Consider the following 14,757-nt stretch of genomic DNA (forward strand, 5'->3'; position numbering starts at 1 on the left):
GATGTATTTATAGGCTTAACTCTACCATGTGTTTTGTTAAGATAACTTAACTCATAAGCATTGTTATTATGCAATATTTTATCAACATGACTTAATTTATAAGCATTGTTTGTATAAATACAAAACCAAATAAAAAACTAACTCTTATGAAAAAATTGGTCAAACTAAAAATTATATTTTTACTAAATTCAAAAAAATATTCTTTGGTCAATAAAGAATAGTTTTTAGTCAAAAAATTTATGACAATTTATTTTATTTGAACTCACATTTAAAAAAGTTAACTTTGGTCAAGATAATAACAATATTGTAATTATAGATATCCGATGAAATATGAAAGGATAAAGTTCAAATGTCATATATGATATTTGTAAAATGACCACTAAAACAACAATTAATAATAATAATTTTCCATTGAGTAATTTTTTAATCAAATTATTTTATTTAAAATCCTAATTTTTTTAATGTTTTCATAAAAGAATTTTTTAGGCTTAATAAATCCCGCGGTTCCTTAACTTATATTAATTTCTCAGTTTGGTCACCTAACTATTAAGTGTTGTAATTTGGTCCCTTATGTCTTCTGCCGTTTACTATTTTGGTCCTCTCCGTTAGTTTTTAACCTTAAATATCTAAGGTGAAACAACATTAAGAGTAGTCCACCATAGACCTTATTAATTTTACGAATTTTAACCATTTGATCTTTTTTTTTAAAAAGAGGACCGTTAAATCATTCAGATCTATTGTATGGTACAGTGAACTATCAACACTTAATTTTGTTTCCTTTTCTTCATCTTCTTCCATCATCTCTTCATCATCTTCAAAAACAACTTCATTAACCTTCATAAAAAATCCAGAAATTCATCACCTTCAAACACAAATTCAGAAATTCAATAAATCAAAAATAAGTGTAGTGTAAAACGAAATGAAGAAATATTTTGTAGCAACACTTTTACTAGGGTTGTTTGTGTAAGCTTTTCTTTGAAATATCGAAAAGTAGTTTACTTTCAGCTCTGTTTTGCTAAATAATTTTATACAATAATAAATTCACAATAAAATAGGTAGAAATTGAGACATTCATATAATGAAATGTATAAAAAGATCAAATACACATTATATTTGAAATTTTAATGAATAATCACTTCCTATTAATAAATAATATTTTAATTTAGTACTTCATCAATTTGATTTGGTAATAAATTTTAGCTACAACACCAAAAATCTAACAAGTGCTCCTAAACAGAAGGATGATCTGTCGAAACTCATCAAGTACACAAAGTAGTAATTTAACATAAATTATTGGTCAATCTCAAAATTGATTCGCATTGAAGTTATTTTCATCAAACTACACATGAATGAGTTGGTCGGTTAGTTCTTTGAATTTCGTAACTGTTCTTCAAATGAAAAAAAAAGAAAGCAGTTTCCACTTCTACTTGTTAAACCAGAAATAAAGCTAAATTGATAGCCGTACTCTAATTAGACACAAGACTTCCAAATTACATTAATCTCATACAATAAATCCTGACTAAATTTCCCTTTACTAACTCCATCTCTGTAAAATATAATCCTCTCAGGAATATTTACAATGTTTTTTTTTTATAATCCTATAGTACTCCATGCACAAGGGTATGAAACTTGAAATTTGTAAAAATAGGTCAATCAAATAAAAATCTTGCAGGACGGCAAGTCGGTGTAAAAGAGCAATATTCAAGTTAAAAACCACATATTGAGTTCCAAATCTCAATTTCAAAAAAGATAATGTTTCAACAGTATTCATTTTGTCTTTCTATTTTCTTGTCTGTGCTTATATTTGCATGCACCCGTGCAATACCCCCAACTGAAAGGGACCAATGGACTTTTTCTACTGGTGAGATGGGGAGTAATTTTCCATGACTTTAGCCAAGTCCTCTTCAGACTTCTTCTCCATCTCATCCTCTTCCACCCAATGCCTCTTCCTCATAGCAGCAAGGCTAATTTCACGGACTTGGCTGAATTTCTCCTTTTCTTCAAGAAAGCTCTCCATTTCTTTGTCTTGGAGTTCCACAAATTTAAGGGTATTTAGTTGTTTTACAAAGATCTTGGATAATTTCTTCAAGATGAAGCTAGGCAGAAAAAATTCCCCTACACTTTGTGACCAAGGACAATGCATGGATCCAATTAGTGCCCTATAGAAGGAAGAACCACTTCCGATTCAATTAAAAAACTATTTTGGTATTTCTTTGATTTGATGATAAGTTCTACGAGTTTTGATGCAAGTATAAGTAAGTGGAAGAAGAAATGAATTTGAAGGCTATATAAGCCCTCAAATACAACATAACGATAATATAACATGGGAAATGTTTATAAGAATTATGATTTTGAGAGATGTATTTATAGGCTTAACTCTACCATGTGTTTTGTTAAGATAACTTAACTCATAAGCATTGTTATTATGCAATATTTTTTCAACATGACTTAATTTATAAGCATTGTTTGTATAAATACAAAACCAAATAAAAAACTAACTCTTATGAAAAAATTGGTCAAACTAAAAATTATATTTTTACTAAATTCAAAAAAATATTCTTTGGTCAATAAAGAATAGTTTTTAGTCAAAAAATTTATGACAATTTATTTTATTTGAACTCACATTTAAAAAAGTTAACTTTGGTCAAGATAATAACAATATTGTAATTATAGATATCCGATGAAATATGAAAGGATAAAGTTCAAATGTCATATATGATATTTGTAAAATGACCACTAAAACAACAATTAATAATAATAATTTTCCATTGAGTAATTTTTTAATCATATTATTTTATTTAAAATCCTAATTTTTTTAATGTTTTCATAAAAGAATTTTTTAGGCTTAATAAATCCCGCGGTTCCTTAACTTATATTAATTTCTCAGTTTGGTCACCTAACTATTAAGTGTTGTAATTTGGTCCCTTATGTCTTCTGCCGTTTACTATTTTGGTCCTCTCCGTTAGTTTTTAACCTTAAATATCTAAGGTGAAACAACATTAAGAGTAGTCCACCATAGACCTTATTAATTTTACGAATTTTAACCATTTGATCTTTTTTTTTAAAAAGAGGACCGTTAAATCATTCAGATCTATTGTATGGTACAGTGAACTATCAACACTTAATTTTGTTTCCTTTTCTTCATCTTCTTCCATCATCTCTTCATCATCTTCAAAAACAACTTCATTAACCTTCATAAAAAATCCAGAAATTCATCACCTTCAAACACAAATTCAGAAATTCAATAAATCAAAAATAAGTGTAGTGTAAAACGAAATGAAGAAATATTTTGTAGCAACACTTTTACTAGGGTTGTTTGTGTAAGCTTTTCTTTGAAATATCGAAAAGTAGTTTACTTTCAGCTCTGTTTTGCTAAATAATTTTATACAATAATAAATTCACAATAAAATAGGTAGAAATTGAGACATTCATATAATGAAATGTATAAAAAGATCAAATACACATTATATTTGAAATTTTAATGAATAATCACTTCCTATTAATAAATAATATTTTAATTTAGTACTTCATCAATTTGATTTGGTAATAAATTTTAGCTACAACACCAAAAATCTAACAAGTGCTCCTAAACAGAAGGATGATCTGTCGAAACTCATCAAGTACACAAAGTAGTAATTTAACATAAATTATTGGTCAATCTCAAAATTGATTCGCATTGAAGTTATTTTCATCAAACTACACATGAATGAGTTGGTCGGTTAGTTCTTTGAATTTCGTAACTGTTCTTCAAATGAAAAAAAAAGAAAGCAGTTTCCACTTCTACTTGTTAAACCAGAAATAAAGCTAAATTGATAGCCGTACTCTAATTAGACACAAGACTTCCAAATTACATTAATCTCATACAATAAATCCTGACTAAATTTCCCTTTACTAACTCCATCTCTGTAAAATATAATCCTCTCAGGAATATTTACAATGTTTTTTTTTTTATAATCCTATAGTACTCCATGCACAAGGGTATGAAACTTGAAATTTGTAAAAATAGGTCAATCAAATAAAAATCTTGCAGGACGGCAAGTCGGTGTAAAAGAGCAATATTCAAGTTAAAAACCACATATTGAGTTCCAAATCTCAATTTCAAAAAAGATAATGTTTCAACAGTATTCATTTTGTCTTTCTATTTTCTTGTCTGTGCTTATATTTGCATGCACCCGTGCAATACCCCCAACTGAAAGGGACCAATGGACTTTTTCTACTGGTGAGATGGGGAGTAATTTTCCATGACTTTAGCCAAGTCCTCTTCAGACTTCTTCTCCATCTCATCCTCTTCCACCCAATGCCTCTTCCTCATAGCAGCAAGGCTAATTTCACGGACTTGGCTGAATTTCTCCTTTTCTTCAAGAAAGCTCTCCATTTCTTTGTCTTGGAGTTCCACAAATTTAAGGGTATTTAGTTGTTTTACAAAGATCTTGGATAATTTCTTCAAGATGAAGCTAGGCAGAAAAAATTCCCCTACACTTTGTGACCAAGGACAATGCATGGATCCAATTAGTGCCCTATAGAAGGAAGAACCACTTCCGATTCAATTAAAAAACTATTTTGGTATTTCTTTGATTTGATGATAAGTTCTACGAGTTTTGATGCAAGTATAAGTAAGTGGAAGAAGAAATGAATTTGAAGGCTATATAAGCCCTCAAATACAACATAACGATAATATAACATGGGAAATGTTTATAAGAATTATGATTTTGAGAGATGTATTTATAGGCTTAACTCTACCATGTGTTTTGTTAAGATAACTTAACTCATAAGCATTGTTATTATGCAATATTTTTTCAACATGACTTAATTTATAAGCATTGTTTGTATAAATACAAAACCAAATAAAAAACTAACTCTTATGAAAAAATTGGTCAAACTAAAAATTATATTTTTACTAAATTCAAAAAAATATTCTTTGGTCAATAAAGAATAGTTTTTAGTCAAAAAATTTATGACAATTTATTTTATTTGAACTCACATTTAAAAAAGTTAACTTTGGTCAAGATAATAACAATATTGTAATTATAGATATCCGATGAAATATGAAAGGATAAAGTTCAAATGTCATATATGATATTTGTAAAATGACCACTAAAACAACAATTAATAATAATAATTTTCCATTGAGTAATTTTTTAATCATATTATTTTATTTAAAATCCTAATTTTTTTAATGTTTTCATAAAAGAATTTTTTAGGCTTAATAAATCCCGCGGTTCCTTAACTTATATTAATTTCTCAGTTTGGTCACCTAACTATTAAGTGTTGTAATTTGGTCCCTTATGTCTTCTGCCGTTTACTATTTTGGTCCTCTCCGTTAGTTTTTAACCTTAAATATCTAAGGTGAAACAACATTAAGAGTAGTCCACCATAGACCTTATTAATTTTACGAATTTTAACCATTTGATCTTTTTTTTTAAAAAGAGGACCGTTAAATCATTCAGATCTATTGTATGGTACAGTGAACTATCAACACTTAATTTTGTTTCCTTTTCTTCATCTTCTTCCATCATCTCACTACAAAAAAACGCGTGTTTTCCGGCGGCTAAAAAATGTATGTTCCGGCGGTTTTAGCCGCCACTATGTACAATTGTGGCATTTTAAAAAATGCCGAAATTTTGCATGCCACAATGTTTAAAGCGGCAGTTTTTACGTAACCGCCATGTTGTCCGCCGTTTTGTACTTGGTTTAAAGTGGCGGTTATTTAATTGTATTTAACGGCAGTTTCAAACGCCATTATTTACATTATTGTGACAAAGCCAATAGGTGTTTCTGGCATTTTTGACCGCCGTAATATGCAGAAAGTACCGGCGGTTTTAACCGCCAGAAATTACTCCCGAGACCTCTGCATGTAGTGGCATGTCCAACTGCCAAAATTTACTTCTGATATTTAATCATTTAGCTGCCACAATTGACATATAAAATGCCACAATGCTCAGAAAATTGAAATTATTTTATTTATAATATTATTATTTCATAGGAATATATAATTGTACATTTCTATTTTTTGAACAAAATTAAAGGACAAACAAATTTTGAACATTGTCATTGATATAGTTATAATTCAACTCAAGTGGAGTTTGATACAAATACCCATACTCAAAATAAACCCATTCTCAAAATAAACAAGTCTCAAAATAAACAAGTCTCCAAACATAAAGTTACACAAACCATTGCTACCATCTTTAGCTATTCTCAAAATAACAAGTTTCAAAACATGAAAATGACTACACTACTGCTGTCACTAAAATTAGGACTCTCGTGCTCCACGTGCGTTGCTTTCATCTGATGATCTAGATATGTCATTAGGTGTTGGAGATTCACTTCCTACGTTTGATGCCTGCAAAAAAATATTATAATTGTTAACTCATATTGAGCAAGATATTATTGCCAATTCAACAACCTAAGCAAAGTAAAAGTTATTATCAAAGTAAAAGCTTGAAAGACAGTATTATCCAAAATCAATTTTTCATAATTGATGAATTTAAAGATTGATGATGAAAAACTTAAAGAAATTAATGCATTTAATTGATAAAAAAATTAGCAGTATTTATTTCATTAGCCCAATAGCATTAAGATCCATTTTGTAAAATATCATCAAATAATATCAATGCTTCCAAAGCTTAATGTAGCGCCGGTAATAGTGGTAGTGGTATAGAAATTTTGAAATCATATTACATAACAACATTTGGTCCGTAACCCTTAAAACTTTCATTTATTCTCGTCAGTTTCATGTTACATAATATCTTTTTCCACAAAATTGCGTTTTACTGATCATGTCTGAACGTGATGGATTAGTCATTATCAACTCTTGGTTATCTTCACTTATTTTATAACTTGGGCCTTTTGGATTCTACGCAACTAGAAATGCATCTCTATATATTTAGCAATGAGGAAGGTTGTAGGCTACTACTCCAGAAAGACACATGCACAAAATCATAAATGCATTGAGTAGTTGTTATACCTGTTGTGTATCATTGGGAAATAAGGCAGCAGCTAACTCTGGAGGTAGTGAACCACCTTCCTTCGCTTTAATGTAGCCAACAAGTGCTGCCATTTGAGCCTCCATAGTTGCAAGTTTTTGGTTCACCAATGCAGAACTGCCGCTTGAAGTACTACCTCGAAAAGAGCCAAACTCCATACCGCTAAGTCGTGTGGTAGTATGCTTAAAAGCAATAGTAGGAACCATTCCCATTCCCATGGAGGGCGATTGTATGGGATAAGAACCACCGGCCAAATGCTGTAGTTTGAACTCATAACTCCAAAAGGGTTAAAGCCATCGGTGGATAGGCCAAGTCGTACATTTCGAGGATCTGCTGCAAATTCAGGATGAAGTAAGTCAAACGTTTTCCATGCCTCGGAATCTTTAGGATGTCGCATCAGCCCATCTTGGTTACCATCCAATGCATGCCAACTCATAGACTCTGCGGTTTTGGAACCCATAAATAGCCTCTGCAATCTTGGCTTTAGTGGAAAGTAGCGCAATATCTTTGCAGGCTGTTTCTTCTTGTTATCCTTCCACTTAGATATCTTGCATATTTTGCATTCTTCCAATTCTTGATTTTCTTCACCCCAATATAACATACAATCATTTGGGCAAGCAGGTATCTTAATATAACCAAGACCAAGTTTGTTGATGATTTTCTTAGCCTCGTAGAATGAATTAGGAATCTTTGCATCTACGAACACGTCTTTTAACAATTCCAGAATCATAGTCATGGCTTTGTCACTCATTCTACACAAGCACTTTATATGATACAATTTAACTATAAATGACAATTTTGAATACTTTGTACACCCTTCATATAATTCTTCATTTGCGTCCTTTAACAACGCATAAATCTCGACATCGTCAGCATCACGTGTCGAGTTATGCCCTTCATTGTTATGCACAGAGGATGGAACAGCATCGTCCAGGTTGTTTCGACCAATTCCAAATGCATCATTGACCATGTTTTCCATTGGATTTTGTGGTTGAAAAGTATCTTCTGCAACACAGGTTCTTTGAACTGCCTCAGACGCGATTACATTTGGTCTTTCACCATGCCAAGTCCAAATTTTGTAATTTTTCGGAAAAGGTCTATTTTTTAGGTGTATGTAAACTTCATCCCATGTTCCCCCCTTCTTGAAACCACATTTTGAACACGGACACTTAATTGTAAGTACATCAGCAGGTTGATGTTCAAATGCAAAATTCAAAAAGTGAATTATCCCATTTTCATATTCAGGTGTGCTTAGTGGTTTGCAAATCCATGATTTATCAATTGACATGACTACAAAAAAAATATATTAAAGCATTGCATCTTAAGATTCATAACTACCAAATTTTAATAATCACTGATGATGAATTAAGATATAGAATTATATAGACAATGTATAAAGGTACAAGGAACGCATCTCATACCTCCTCCACAGTTTTGAGATTTCAGACGGCAATTTTGGTGCAACGGCAATTGATGTGCTGACAGTTAAAGCAGTTCTATGGGACAAACAGAAAATGAAGTGTTAAAAGTATAGTACAGAATGAATTGAAGTATATTTGAATCACAAGGAAACTAAAATCAATGATTTGGCAAGCAAAAAATCATGTATTTGATTTTTTATGTTATCCAGAAAAGCCAAAAAAAAATAATAATAATAATATCCACTGTTATCTATCTGCAGATTATGGCAGCAAGCCAACAATCCACCATAAAACATGGTGCTGTGGTCTATGTTAGATATAATAGGTGTTGTGGCCTATGGCAGCTGCCACAGGACAATGGTGGTGCTCATCTAATTTTACAATATGAAAAGTGTAGTTTGAGAAAATGTTTGAAAAATGCAAATGAAATTTATAACAAAAATGTAATTATTTGAAGAATCAGACCACTATATATTGACTAGATTTGGATGCCGAACTCCCACATAATTGACTTGATTTTAAACTAATCAGAGCATCAATACAAGAGATCAAACAAACAATTATAGAAGACTACAATGACTAGCTTTATTTGTATATGCATTAAATTATTTCTTATAAAACTAGAAATTCAGCAAGTTTTGAATTGCGCAAGAAACAAAAGTATAGAAATATTAAAACTAATATATATAATGGATAAGATCTATGTAACTTCAGTTAGTTGAATTGTATGTGACAAAATAAGTCATTGAGAAACTGTTGCACTTCTAGAAGTAGACTCTAGAGGAAGGAAAAATTTTCTGGAGGAGGAGGAGGCAACAAGTATAAAGTATAAACATACTTTGGCTACAATTAATTTGGCTTATGACAGAAAGCTCAGCTACGAAGGATATGCTTTTTTTTACAATACTCAATGATCATCTCCATCCTTGTATTCTCTACCTAACCAAATAGCTAACTAACTACTCAAACAAGTAACAAATCTTAACTACTCTTTTTTCCCTTTATTTTATCCCTTATCAACTACAGAAGTTGTAGCAACTGCACACATCAGCTGTTACACAACTTACTATCATGCCTAAAACACCAAAAAAATCACATACAAGGACCCAAAATGCAATCCAAGCCACAACAAAGACACACCATAGCAGAAAAACAACAGAGGCCTGCCACTTCTGCTGGACCAGCAGCCAAACAGCACCACCCAGACACCAAAAACAGGCACAAACAGAGACGAAAAAACTCCACTACCTCCTCTTAACTACTCTTATTTTCCCTTTATTCTATCCCTTATCAACTCCTAACTACTAAGATAAGAACAATGATACTCTATCATTTGATTATACAGTAGAAAGGTTCCACCAACAAACTAAAATGAAGTAATAAGTATAGTTGAGCGGTTCCCACTTATCAATGACTATGAGCCATGCTCAACACAAACAGGAAACAAATATATATACAAAACAAACACCAATTGTTGAGGAGAAAAGTAGGGTGGTTTGATCATGTTGAAAGAATTTCAATTAAGGCTCCGGTAAGAAAAGTAGATCAAAGAAAACTTTAGGAGAAACGATTAAACAAGGCCATAGGATAAACAATTTAACCGAAAATTTTGACTTTTCTAGAGTCAAATGGCATCAATTCAGAAGATCTTTATAGGCAAAAAAAATTAAGGTTACAAGTATGTTTGAACTCATCTCACACAAATTGAAACCATTTAAGGTACACAAATTGGAAAAAAATCACCTTAGTTCATTGGTCATCTAAAGTTGTTATGACATCCCAAAAAAAAAAATAGAACTCAACCAAAATTAAAATAACCAAGCTAGAGAGTAATTATTCAACAAAACATAAAAAAAAAATGGAAATAAAATAAACATAAAACAAAACAAAAAAATCATAAACGTGTTATTTGATGGAACATATTGTATAAACATAAAAAGTGAAACACATAAAACAACAGTAATAAAAAACATGTTATTTGAAAGGATCCTTTTCACAAACCTCTAGATCCTCCTGATTTGGCAGCAAACCCCCTCAAATAATCAAAATCTCTAGCTTAATCAAAACCTCCTCAAATAATCAACAGTAGATCTGCTTGTTTCTTGTCACAAACCTGAGTTTTTCTACCAGTAAAAGAAAAACAAAAAAATCAATAACGAAAACAACAACAAATTCCAACAGCATAAAGTCTTAATCATATAATCAAAATTGAACCTTATAATCAAAATTGAACCTTGTTAACCAACTAAAATCAAGAATAATACAAAGATGAGGGTTTGGGTATTTCAGACTAAGCAATCTTCAAACTCACCAAGTTGAGAGAAGACTTCGACAGGGACCAAAGATGAGGGTTTCAGAAATCGGTTGAAGATTGGGTTTGAGGGAATCGAATGGGTTGGGTGTTTGAGGGTTCTGTAATGAATTGAAAAAGATTGAGGAATCAGTGAAGAAAAGGACGGGAATCAAAGAAACATTGAGGAAGAAAGGGTTAGTTATAGTTTAGAAGAGATGGAAACGTGTTTGAGGGTTTTTGGAACATGGAGAAGGTTTGGAAAAAGATATAAGAGAGAAGGTTTGGAAAAAGATATAAGTTTTGTTATAAAATAGTTTTGTTATAAAATAGTTTATGTCAACAGAAAAGGACAAAAGAAAAGGATGGAGGGATTTTCTAAAAAATTGGGAAAAAAAAGAGGGAAGTTAGTGCGCCAAATATTGTGAGGTTAGGAAAGTTAAAATGGTTGATTTCGGCAGTCAAAAATGCCATAATATATAATGTAAATTATGCAACAAAATTTTGTTAATACTGGCGGTCAAAACCGCCGCAATGTACTGTAGATAGCGGCGGCTAGAAAAACGGCCGCAATACACCGGATATAGTGGCGGGTTACAGGGACCGCCAGTACAAAACCGCCGCAATTAACGCGTTTTTTTGTAGTGTCTCTTCATCATCTTCAAAAACAACTTCATTAACCTTCATAAAAAATCCAGAAATTCATCACCTTCAAACACAAATTCAGAAATTCAATAAATCAAAAATAAGTGTAGGGTAAAACGAAATGAAGAAATATTTTGTAGCAACACTTTTACTAGGGTTGTTTGTGTAAGCTTTTCTTTGAAATATCGAAAAGTAGTTTACTTTCAGCTCTGTTTTGCTAAATAATTTTATACAATAATAAATTCACAATAAAATAGGTAGAAATTGAGACATTCATATAATGAAATGTATAAAAAGATCAAATACACATTATATTTGAAATTTTAATGAATAATCACTTCCTATTAATAAATAATATTTTAATTTAGTACTTCATCAATTTGATTTGGTAATAAATTTTAGCTACAACACCAAAAATCTAACAAGTGCTCCTAAACAGAAGGATGATCTGTCGAAACTCATCAAGTACACAAAGTAGTAATTTAACATAAATTATTGGTCAATCTCAAAATTGATTCGCATTGAAGTTATTTTCATCAAACTACACATGAATGAGTTGGTCGGTTAGTTCTTTGAATTTCGTAACTGTTCTTCAAATGAAAAAAAAAGAAAGCAGTTTCCACTTCTACTTGTTAAACCAGAAATAAAGCTAAATTGATAGCCGTACTCTAATTAGACACAAGACTTCCAAATTACATTAATCTCATACAATAAATCCTGACTAAATTTCCCTTTACTAACTCCATCTCTGTAAAATATAATCCTCTCAGGAATATTTACAATGTTTTTTTTTTATAATCCTATAGTACTCCATGCACAAGGGTATGAAACTTGAAATTTATAAAAATAGGTCAATCAAATAAAAATCTTGCAGGACGGCAAGTCGGTGTAAAAGAGCAATATTCAAGTTAAAAACCACATATTGAGTTCCAAATCTCAATTTCAAAAAAGATAATGTTTCAACAGTATTCATTTTGTCTTTCTATTTTCTTGTCTGTGCTTATATTTGCATGCACCCGTGCAATACCCCCAACTGAAAGGGACCAACGGACTTTTTCTACTGGTGAGATGGGGAGTAATTTTCCATGACTTTAGCCAAGTCCTCTTCAGACTTCTTCTCCATCTCATCCTCTTCCACCCAATGCCTCTTCCTCATAGCAGCAAGGCTAATTTCACGGACTTGGCTGAATTTCTCCTTTTCTTCAAGAAAGCTCTCCATCTCTTTGTCTTGGAGTTCCACAAATTTAAGGGTATTTAGTTGTTTTACAAAGATCTTGGATAATTTCTTCAAGATGAAGCTAGGCAGAAAAAATTCCCCTACACTTTGTGACCAAGGACAATGCATGGATCCAATCAGTGCCCTATAGAAGGAAGAACCACTTCCGATTCAATTAAAAAACTATTTTGGTATTTCTTTGATTTGATGATAAGTTCTACGAGTTTTGATGCAAGTATAAGTAAGTGGAAGAAGAAATGAATTTGAAGGCTATATAAGCCCTCAAATACAACATAACGATAATATAACATGGGAAATGTTTATAAGAATTATGATTTTGAGAGATGTATTTATAGGCTTAACTCTACCATGTGTTTTGTTAAGATAACTTAACTCATAAGCATTGTTATTATGCAATATTTTTTCAACATGACTTAATTTATAAGCATTGTTTGTATAAATACAAAACCAAATAAAAAACTAACTCTTATGAAAAAATTGGTCAAACTAAAAATTATATTTTTACTAAATTCAAAAAAATATTCTTTGGTCAATAAAGAATAGTTTTTAGTCAAAAAATTTATGACAATTTATTTTATTTGAACTCACATTTAAAAAAGTTAACTTTGGTCAAGATAATAACAATATTGTAATTATAGATATCCGATGAAATATGAAAGGATAAAGTTCAAATGTCATATATGATATTTGTAAAATGACCACTAAAACAACAATTAATAATAATAATTTTCCATTGAGTAATTTTTTAATCAAATTATTTTATTTAAAATCCTAATTTTTTTAATGTTTTCATAAAAGAATTTTTTAGGCTTAATAAATCCCGCGGTTCCTTAACTTATATTAATTTCTCAGTTTGGTCACCTAACTATTAAGTGTTGTAATTTGGTCCCTTATGTCTTCTGCCGTTTACTATTTTGGTCCTCTCCGTTAGTTTTTAACCTTAAATATCTAAGGTGAAACAACATTAAGAGTAGTCCACCATAGACCTTATTAATTTTACGAATTTTAACCATTTGATCTTTTTTTGTAAAAAGAGGACCGTTAAATCATTCAGATCTATTGTATGGTACAGTGAACTATCAACACTTAATTTTGTTTCCTTTTCTTCATCTTCTTCCATCATCTCTTCATCATCTTCAAAAACAACTTCATTAACCTTCATAAAAAATCCAGAAATTCATCACCTTCAAACACAAATTCAGAAATTCAATAAATCAAAAATAAGTGTAGGGTAAAACGAAATGAAGAAATATTTTTAGCAACACTTTTACTAGGGTTGTTTGTGTAAGCTTTTCTTTGAAATATCGAAAAGTAGTTTACTTTCAGCTCTGTTTTGCTAAATAATTTTATACAATAATAAATTCACAATAAAATAGGTAGAAATTGAGACATTCATATAATGAAATGTATAAAAAGATCAAATACACATTATATTTGAAATTTTAATGAATAATCACTTCCTATTAATAAATAATATTTTAATTTAGTACTTCATCAATTTGATTTGGTAATAAATTTTAGCTACAACACCAAAAATCTAACAAGTGCTCCTAAACAGAAGGATGATCTGTCGAAACTCATCAAGTACACAAAGTAGTAATTTAACATAAATTATTGGTCAATCTCAAAATTGATTCGCATTGAAGTTATTTTCATCAAACTACACATGAATGAGTTGGTCGGTTAATTCTTTGAATTTCGTCACTGTTCTTCAAATGAAAAAAAAAGAAAGCAGTTTCCACTTCTACTTGTTAAACCAGAAATAAAGCTAAATTGATAGCCGTACTCTATTTAGACACAAGACTTCCAAATTACATTAATCTCATACAATAAATCCTGACTAAATTTCCCTTTACTAACTCCATCTCTGTAAAATATAATCCTCTCAGGAATATTTACAATGTTTTTTTTTAACAATCCTATAGTACTCCATGCACAAGGGTATGAAACTTGAAATTTGTAAAAATAGGTCAATCAAATAAAAATCTTGCAGGACGGCAAGTCGGTGTAAAAGAGCAATATTCAAGTTAAAAACCACATATTGAGTTCCAAATCTCAATTTCAAAAAAGATAATGTTTCAACAGTATTCATTTTGTCTTTCTATTTTCTTGTCTGTGCTTATATTTGCATGCACCCGTGCAATACCCCCAACTGAAAGGGACCAATGGACTTTTTCT

At 30.8% G+C, this 14,757-nt stretch overlaps 1 protein-coding gene across 3 annotated transcripts; it reads right to left on the reverse strand.

Moving 5' to 3' along the window:
- Window positions 1-6,020: 6,020 nt before the first annotated feature.
- Window positions 6,021-10,997, reverse strand: LOC146906182 (uncharacterized). 3 transcript variants are annotated; one of them, XM_085727069.1, is made up of 5 exons: window positions 10,719-10,996; window positions 10,409-10,530; window positions 8,408-8,482; window positions 6,968-8,276; window positions 6,021-6,343 (listed from the first exon to the last, which is right to left on the reverse strand). In XM_085727069.1, the coding sequence occupies exon 4, from the start codon at window positions 8,272-8,274 to the stop codon at window positions 7,090-7,092; it is 1,185 nt and encodes a 394-aa protein (XP_085583195.1). In that variant the 5' UTR covers window positions 8,275-8,276; window positions 8,408-8,482; window positions 10,409-10,530; window positions 10,719-10,996; the 3' UTR covers window positions 6,021-6,343; window positions 6,968-7,089. The 3 variants fall into 3 exon arrangements, with proteins under 3 accessions (XP_085583195.1, XP_085583196.1, XP_085583197.1); XM_085727070.1 differs by having other exon boundaries at window positions 6,968-8,482; window positions 10,719-10,997; XM_085727071.1 differs by lacking the exons at window positions 8,408-8,482; window positions 10,409-10,530; window positions 10,719-10,996 and having other exon boundaries at window positions 6,968-7,332.
- Window positions 10,998-14,757: the final 3,760 nt, after the last annotated feature.

Source organism: Medicago sativa, chromosome 7, assembly GCF_051527215.1.
Source record: "Medicago sativa cultivar Bolivia chromosome 7, Bolivia_mono, whole genome shotgun sequence".
Taxonomy (NCBI): Eukaryota; Viridiplantae; Streptophyta; class Magnoliopsida; order Fabales; family Fabaceae; genus Medicago; species Medicago sativa.